Here is a 9,593-nt window from a genome sequence, read left to right on the forward strand (position 1 = left end):
CTTAAAATATACATGAGATAGCATGTCTAGGCAAAGCAGATTAGTAGTAGTAGATTATGTGTATGTGTATCCCTGGATAGTTAATGTGCTTGACTACTAGCTGAAAGCCTAACAAGAAATATCTGGCCATCTACTTGTGAAAAATCAGCCGTTCACTACTCTGACACATATGGAATCACAGTTGGATTTTATGCACATACAGGCATATCTGAATTTGGCCTGCAAGTAGTTTCAGGTAAAAGCTGTGAAGTGGAAGAGCAACAACTATTGGTAATTTGCTGTTTTCAAGAATGTGAATTTCCTCTAGACATTCTTTTAAAATGAAAAGCTGACTTTTGATTATGGCTCAATATGCATATTTAACTAGACTGGCATCTCTTGGAAATTATGTTTTTACTTTCCAAAGATACTTGTGTAAATCTTAGATCAGACTCATCTGATTTTTAAGAGAACACTTATTAAAGTTTAAATGGGACAAGATAAAGACATCTTGATGGGGAGACCAATAGCTTGAGGTAGTAATAGTGCCCAAGTTTTCACTGACACACAGAACATTAAAAAGGCCTGGGAGTTCAAGGAAATTCGTCACAAATGCATTATTGGCAGCAAATCGGTCCTTCCTACTTATAGGTAGGATTACTGGAGTGGGGACCAGGCTGTGATATGGATATGTATATTGTGTGGGAGACGGATGTTTAGAAGAGGGATTCAGGGGCCTTCTCCAGGCAGTCAGGGTATGACTCATTACTGTGCCATCTCTACGTGTGATCTCCATCAAGGCCACACTTGAGCAAGGCTCCAACACACACTGCCCTCCCTGGGCTGATCAGACAGGTGGCGGTAATGGCCTTTCCGTTAGCCCTGTCGGAAGGCAACACTATTATTTACATCCTTGGTCAGTGTGTAGAGGGAATTTAATGGAGGTTTAATTCATGTGGGAACTCTGCACATGGATTTTGGGCTTTCACTGTTACTCATAACCTTTACAAACCCGTGCTCAGAATTACTCTCTTACTATTTCTATCTTTGATCGTTGATTTGATTATTTATAATCTTGGTTCACACAGGCTGGTGTGCTTCTTCTGGGTAGACTTAGCTGACACCTCACTCAGATGGCTGCTTGTGTTAAGACAAGCCTTTAAGACCCCCACATGCTATGTTTTCTTATAGCCAGTCACCATCAGATTTCTTTACCACACTTTGCTGTAGCACCAATATTTTCAGTGATCACTTCTTGAGGGCCACGTCTTAGGAGCCAATTGTTCTTAGTTTGGGGTTTATGATTAAGTGCAAGCTCAAAATCCATTCATGTATCTAAAGTTTATGTATATCCTTGGACTACTTTAGTGGCAGCATTGTCATCAGTAACTGTTAGCCAGCTGGTTCAGAGGGAACTGTGTTGTAAGCCAGTTCAGCCATACATTGCCTCTGCATTTCTAAGACATACGGAACAATTGTATATAATTAATTTAGTGGTATTTATGTATTGAAAAGTCTAGTAAGTTCATTAACCAAAAAGACTCCTTTTCCTTTGAGTCTGTTTTGACTCATAGCGATCGAATTACAGGGTTTCCAAGACGCCATAAATCCTTATGGGTGTAGTAGCCTCCTCATTCTCCTGTAGAGCTGCTGCTGGGTTTAAACTGCCAACCCTTACCCAACAGCACTACCAGAGCACCTCAGTAAGTTGAGTAAATGGTGCTAATTCATTACGGTGTGTAATGATTTAGATTAAGTGAAATTCTTCAGCAGAAATATTATCAATTCCTCACCTACCCACTCCAATCATTCTTACTCAAGATGTAAAACAGGATAAACAATTCCCTCTGAAAGATTAACATCTCTAATCAACACGCTCACAGGCCTTGTTTTGTTTGTGTTTCAGATTGTCATGTTGGCAATGTACAACTTGTCTCTGGAAGGAAGTGGGCGCCAAGGTTACTTCAGATGGAAAGAAGATATCTGTTCATTTATTGAGAAACATTGGACTTTTTTACTAGGGAATAGGTAATGTGGTTTTTTAAAAGAGTTTATGCTTGACAGAAGATGTAAAGATGTAAAAATGAAGTACATGAGATTTGAGACATCTTAAAGTGGCTTCGCAGAATTGTATTTATTTGAGGCTACTATGGACAAATTGTGAATTACAAAAAATGTATTTGGTATTTTAAATTAAAGTTTTGTTTTTGTTTTGGGACTTTAAGAACCTTGGTGGCTTGGTGGTTAAGTGTTCAGCTGCTTGTAGAAGAGCCAGCTCTTTGACCCACCACCCACTCCCTTGGAGAAAACTGGCAGTTTGCTCTGTAAAGATAACAGTCCTGGAAACCTATTGGGGCAGTTATACTCTCTCTTATAAAATCTTTATGAGTTGAAATCAACTAAAAGGTCTTGCTTGGGTTTGGTTAAATGAAGCTGTCTGCTCTGTAAAGAATTTCAGTCTTTGAAAATCTATGAAGCAGTTCTTCTCTGCCCTATAGGGTCTCAGAATCAACTCAATGGCAGTTTGTTTTATCCTTGGTAGAAGCAAGTCTAAAAATATATAAAAGCTTAATTATTTAATTGCCATGGTGGATGTCCATTTAATGTTTTTTCAGCCCTGTTGTTTAATTCCCTTAGTTACAGTTTTATCTTTTTTTTTTCTTTTTTTTACCAAGTCCCTTTAGTTAGTTTTAATTAATGAAAAATAGTTTGAATATTTTTGTGTATTACTGTATTCCATTGAACATAAGATGCACAATTTTTCAAATTTCAGCATATCTAAAATCAGTATATTTATATTTGATGATGTTTTGTAGTTTGATAGTAAATTTTCTTCTAGTTCATAAAATCATGGTGTATCTTTAAAGTCAGTGATATTAGATTTGATGAAATGTAATAAAAAATTTAATAGTTTTTAAGTTTCAAAAAGCATTTGAGACATCCATTAATACAATGTGTGTATACATTTTAGCAAACAAGTGTATTCTATTTCATTCAAATAGTTCCCATTATATGCCTGTCTGAATTTTACTTAATGGTCCTTAATTTTATGAACATTTGATTTTATGGATATATCCCTTCATTTAAACCAGCCTTGATATTACTAATCTTGTGTTTACCCGATTTGTTTTTAATAATTACAAATAGATAAATAAGGTCAGGCCATACATTATTTATATGCATATATTAGCATATAACAAAATAACCTCTGAAACTACACCAGTTGACAGTCTCTCTAGCAGTGCATGAGTACCCATTACGCACACTTTTAGCATTACGGTGGTTTTTAAAATCTTTTTAATCTATGTGTGTTTGATTAGTTGAAAAGTGTTGCTTCTCTATGTCTCCTCTGGCTACACAAAGGAGGAGAATCCAACTGCAGCCTCAGAATAATTAGCTCTTATGGCATTGCCCTGCTTGATGCTCGTTCTCATGTGCTACAGCAAAGTGTGTAGCAGAAAGAACTGTGCAACAGAAAGAATAGTGTCTGGGGGCTTAGCAGCTTATCTTAAAACAAGCAACCATCTAAATGAGATATCAACTAAGTCCGCCTGGAAGACGCACACTAACCTATGTGATCCAAGGATTGTAAATAATTGTTAACACTTACTTTGCAGAAGGCCGTGAACGACAGTAGAAGCCCAAAGCCATTAGCAGGGTCCACACCTGGATTAAGCCTCTGGTGAATTCCCTCTGCTCATAGTTGAGGGATGTGAATAGCCTGGCTATCAGAGAGCATTTTAAAGTCAATTATGGTAAATGTAGTAGGTTCAAATGTAATTTCTTATTGTTTGATTTCCCTTTGGACCCATTTTAAAGTTGTTTCAGTGAAAAAACTACAGGGGAAATACACAGATGAAATCTCTGAAGGAAAGAGTAACTGTTGAGGTTGTTCATGTACAACCAAATATTGATTGGGTTAAGTTCTTAGTTTGGAAGCTATGGTCATGATTTCATGGCGCATCTTAGTTAATTGGCCTACTATCATGTTTACTGCATCTGTTCTACCTACTAGTTTGTTGAATAGTGCCTAGGTACTAAAGCTTGGAAGTGGTAATCCCCGGTACAACAGTTGGTCTCTGTTTACCTGGGAACAAGAGAGGAGAGTCATGAATAGGCGCAGAATGTGGAATGTGTCTAATTGCTTCTACAAACAACTGCTTCCTTTTCGATGAAACTGGAAGAACTAGATGGTGCTCTGCTATTATTACAGTCAGTCCCTGGACTATGAATGAAATCCATTCCTAACTGCTTTAAAGAGTTTGTTGGTGAATTGAACAGATATTTATGGTTATTAAGCCTTGCTTTAACGCAAGACAATGCTTAAAGGATTTTCAATTATTTAAAAAAATGTACAAAAAGTGAAGGTGATTTTGAAGAAGAATTTGCTGTTAGAATGGCTTGGCTTAATTGTTTCAAAATTAAGGCATAATGTTAAAGCAGGGCTTCAAGGTTGGCAGTGCCCAACTCAGAGATAGTGGTCAGGGGTCAACAGTGCCACTTTTGAATGTATGTGACTCTCTACAGCCTGCCAATAATACACTCTCATCAGGTTCACTATGCCTCTTCCTAGTCTTCCTCGCTAGGGCTTTGACCTGGCCCAGTTATTGCAAGTCACATAAATTATAAACGTTTCAGTCTGTTGCTGTTTCACTTTGTTAGCCATGACAGACTTGTTTGAAGCCCTGCATTTATGGTAATTTACTCAGACAAGTAAGAGTCACCTGTAAGTTAGACTTTCATAACCTGGGGGACTGCCTGGACTGAACATGTCGATCATAGAAACCAAAGAAGAATCCTGATCAAAAGGGATAAAATGTAAAACAAATGTAATTATATATATATATAATTATTAATTAGGTGAAGGTTTACAGAATAGATCATGAATTTTACATTCAGCAACTCATCCATGTTGTTTCAGTTCATCTATTGCAATCCCCTCATGTACCATCCCCTATTCTACTTTGTGTGTGCACTGTTTTTGTTCCTCTTTTTTCCCTAGTCCTCTGGACTTGCCCTTGGGTAGATACTGCACCTCTGATCTTAAATGGTTGGTTCTTTGATCACAGGGGTTGATCTGAAGGTTGACTGAGGTTTATAGTGTCAAGAATCCTACCTGTCTCCCTGGCCAGTAAACTTGACCTCTTAAATTTTGAGTTGTGTTTGACATTTTTCTCCTACTCTATCAGGAACTTTTAATGTGATCCTTTCAATGAAGTTGTTGGTGATACACAGGCATTATCTAGTTCTTCCAGTGTCAGGGTTGTGGAAACTGATTTTTGTGTGGTCTGTTAGTAGATTAGATTAATTATTTCCAGGTGGCTTTTGATTTTAATTACTTTTCTTTCTTTTGGACCTGGAGAGGCCAATGGTTCCACCTTAGATGGCTGCTCAGGAGCTTATAAGATCTGTCACTGCTCACCTGAACTATGTAGTGAACTATGTAATGCCAGTAGATCTTGGTGTTACTGGAAACTGTGGTCCTGATCCCCCAGGCCAAGTGGTTTGAATATTTCTAGGAAATATTTATAACTTTGCCTCCTGTATACTCCACCAAATTCGTGGGTATATTTGCAGCAGAATTAAATGCACATATACAAATATCCCGTCAATTCTATATATATTTTTTGGGGGGTGTGTATATTCCTGCTCACGCTTTCATACTTGTTGAGTCTGCATACCTATCTTCTTGTAGTGTAGATGGCACTATGGCAGGATTGTTTATAGAACATTATTTTCTTCGGTTGTCTTTAATTCTTTCAAATTCCAATGTCTTGCTCTATTTTCATCATTTTTTGCCTATCTTCCTTCACTCCAGTTACTACCTATCTTCCCTCTAGCCAGTGACTTCCCCTTCATTCCTCTCCTACCCTTGTTGATCACCAAAGTAATTTTCTCTTCGTGTGAAAACCTGTTCTTGGCTCTTTATAATAGTGGTTTCATACAAAATTTGTCATTTTTCATTTGTATGATATCTTCCAGGTTCATCCATGGTATGAGGCATTGTGCAAACATAGCAGGTCTGTAAGTTTTCATGGACTCTAGACTTTCTGGAGCCATGCCATGGAAAGAGGTGAGCTCTTAAAATTATTGCTCCGAGATAATCTTTAAGTATTAAACCAAAATATCCTTTGATTTCTTCTTAAAACTGAACAGTAGTTTATCTTACCTAGTTCAAATGGTCTACCTTGAGCGTTATTACTTTCTTTTTCTTTTCTTTTTTAATCATTTTATTGGGGGCTCGTACAACTCTTATCACAATCCATACATCCATTATGTAAAGCACTTTTGTACATTTGTTGCCCTCGTCATTCTCAAAACATTTTTTTTAATCGTTTTATTAGGGGCTCATACTTTTTTTTTTTTGAGCATTATACTCTTTTAAGAATTATATATCAGAGCAGTTCAAGTTCATTAGAATTAGCTGTAGAACTTGATAGTCGTGATAATTGGGAGAAGCGTGTATGCGCTTTGTATGATTTACCTTGGAGTAAGTGCAGTTATCTTGGTTTTACTGATGCAGAACCTAATCAGCTACAGCATAGGAGGGCCCGGTTTTGAAGCTGGATAGTCAGCCTTCTGTGCTTCTTCCTGGACTCTGATGCACAGTTCCTTGAAAAATGAGAGATTTCATAGCAAAACAGAAGGTCAAAATCATAGACGATATGAAACAAACTCTAAACTCACTCCGATTGAGTCAAGTCTGACTCATAGTCATGGCTATAGGACAAAGTAGAACTACTACTTTGGGTTTCTGAGACTAAATCTTTTTTTTTTTAAATAGTTTTATTGGTACATAATTCACAGCATACAGTTCAATAGTTCAATCGTATTAAGAGTTGTGCAGTCATCGCCACAATCAATTTCAGAACATTTTTTTTTGTGCCCATTGTTAGCTCCACATTTCCCCCCATGGCATGCTCCCATGCCATGCTACTCTGACTGCCGTCAAGTCAAAGCCGACTCAGAGTGACCCCACAGGACGTGGTAGAATTGCCCTTGTGAGTTTCCAAGGCTTTAACTCCTTACAGGAAGAGAAAGCCCTGTCTTTTTCCCTAGGTAATTATTAATCCAGTTACTGTCTTAGATTTACCTATCCGGAATTTCTTACACAGAAAATCATACAAAACACAAACAACCCAAAAATTAAAAACCCATCAACAATGACAAAACAGAGAAAAGCCTCAGTCGAAAACAAAACAACTATAACATGAGTCAGAAGGGAGATCAACCGATAAGGTGTTAAATTTTAAGCTTTGTCTGGATAATCCATTTTTCAGTGTGCTCTGATAGCAATGCTATTCATACCCCTGCTCTGTGGTCAGGGGAGATTCACTAGAGAGAGGCTTAATCCTTCTGGGGACCATGCAAATGGATTTCACTGTTATCCATAGCCTTCTGCAAACCTGGTGCTCAGAATTTAAGCTCTAATACTGCTCCTCCGTCTTATATTTCATTGCTTATATTCCTTGAGTCTCACGGGTTGGTTTGCTTCTTCCCTGTGGACTTAGGTGACATCTCACTTAGATGACTGCTTGTGTTAAGACAGCCTTTATGACCCCCAGATGCTATTCTTTCTGATACCTCGGTACCTTTGATTTCTTTATCACACTTGCTATAGCACCCATATCTTCAGTGATTTCTTCATGAGGGCAAGTATTGCGTAGGACCACATCATAAGAACCAATTCTTTTTAGTTGAGGACTACAATTAAGTACAAGCTCAAAGTCCATTAATATATCCAAAGTTTATATATATTCCTGGTTTACCTTAGACTTCATTAACCTTTTTGAGGGGCAAATGGTAATTCTTTTGATAGTATCATTAATTTAGCCAATTGTATAGAATTTAAAACACTGTTGAGAAAAGGAAAGTATACATGTATAGGACCGCTTTTTAGACCAAAATACATGGATTATTGACTTATACAGATTTCAAACTTATGTGACTGGACACTATTAACACAGACAATGAGGGTTGAAGACAGGGCACAACTGTCAGAAACACTCATTCACAAAGGTAACCATGCCTGCTAGACTAAGACATAACTTAAAAAAAGCAAAGAGGATGAAAATAGTGAATGACAGTCTTGAGCTTATGTTCATTGGGCATCCTCAAAATTCTGACCAATGATTCTAGTTGGCATCTGAAGCAGCCTCAGTGAATACCTGAAAGAATCAGTTTGTTTTGAATAGATTCCATTGAACTATCTAAATACAATGATCTCTTAGTTGTCAAATGGCTCCACACTCAACTTTCCACTTCTTGACTTGAATTTCCAGTAAAGTTTTTCTTAGCACTCTTATAGGAGTGTCTGTTGATTTGGGGTGACCTTATCTGGAGCCCAGGTGGTACAGCAGTTTTTAATTAGGCGACAATTTTCAAGGTCAACAGTTCAATACCACTACCAGCTACTTGGCAGAAGATGGGACTTTCTACTCTGGTAAAGAGTTACAGTCTGAGAAACTCACAGGGGCAGTTCTATCCTATCCTAGAGGATCACTATGAGTTGGCATCAACTCCATGGCAGTGAGGGGTTTTTTGTTAGTTTTTTAGCACAATGTATGGCAGTAACTGAATGGCCCCCCTCTTTCCTCATCCTGAGCGTGGTGAGGAATAGGTCCTATTTCATTCAGCTAGTGCAAGACTGTTCTTTTTAAGAGTTCTTTGCCTATCCTAGATCTCTTCCCTCTCCACATGAATTTGGTAGGTTTTCCATTGCTTCAAAGAATGAATATGGGATTTGGATTAGAATTGTGTTCTGTTTGTTGATTGCTTTAGGTATCATTGTCATTTTCACACTATTAGGTCTCCCTATCCATGAACACAGGATAATCTTCCATTTGTGTAGGTCCCTTTTATTTTTCGGTTTCTTGTGATAATGCTCTATAGGTTTTTTTTGTTCTTTTGTTTCTTTGGTTAGGGTTATTTCTAAGTATTTCATCTTTTGTGTGGCTTTCGCAAATGGTATTTTTTTCTTCATGTCCGATGTGTAGGAATCAGTTGATTTCTGCAGGTTAATAATCTTGTATCCTGCTAATTTACCAAACTGCTCAGTTATTTCTAACAGTCTTTTTTGGTGGAGTCCTTGGGATTCTCTTTGTATAAAATCACATCATCTACAAAAAGTGAGAGTTTCTCTTCACCCAATTCTATTCCCTTGATTTCTTTCTCTTGTCTGATGGTTCTGATTTCATATTCCCTGTGCCATGTTGAGTAAGAGTGGTGATAGGGGGCATCCCTATCTAGTTCCCAGTTTTATAGCATTGCTTTTTTGGTTTCAACTTCTTTTTGTCGTAACGTGATCTATTCTAGAATATATATGTGTTCACTGGAGAAGAATGTATATTGTGTTGTTGTTGGGTGGAGTGCTCTGGAAATATCCTAGAGCTCGAGCTAGTTGATTGTGTTATTTAGCTTTTCTGTTTTTTTATTGAGCTTCTTTCTGGATGATCTGTCTCCTATGAGTGGTGTGTGGATATCACCTACTATTATTATTATTTTTTAATCATTTTATTGGGGGCTCATACAATTCTTATCACAATCCATACAAACATCCATTGTGTCTTTAATCATTTTATTGGGGGCTCATACAATTCTTATCACAATCCATA

At 37.5% G+C, this 9,593-nt stretch overlaps 1 protein-coding gene across 2 annotated transcripts in view; it reads left to right on the forward strand.

The window, feature by feature from the left end:
• The window catches only part of KAT14 (lysine acetyltransferase 14), a 42,331-nt gene that overhangs the window by 5,826 nt on the left and 26,912 nt on the right, over nucleotides 1-9,593 (forward strand). For both annotated transcript variants that reach the window (XM_004697809.2, XM_045295189.1), the window contains exon 3: nucleotides 1,886-2,007. In XM_004697809.2, coding sequence (XP_004697866.1) covers nucleotides 1,886-2,007 — 122 coding nt within the window. The remainder of the gene's footprint in view (nucleotides 1-1,885; nucleotides 2,008-9,593) is intronic.

The sequence above is a fragment of the Echinops telfairi genome, unplaced genomic scaffold, assembly GCF_000313985.2.
Source record: "Echinops telfairi isolate 266 unplaced genomic scaffold, ASM31398v2 ScPeMD7_5592;HRSCAF=6446, whole genome shotgun sequence".
Classification (NCBI taxonomy): Eukaryota; Metazoa; Chordata; class Mammalia; order Afrosoricida; family Tenrecidae; genus Echinops; species Echinops telfairi.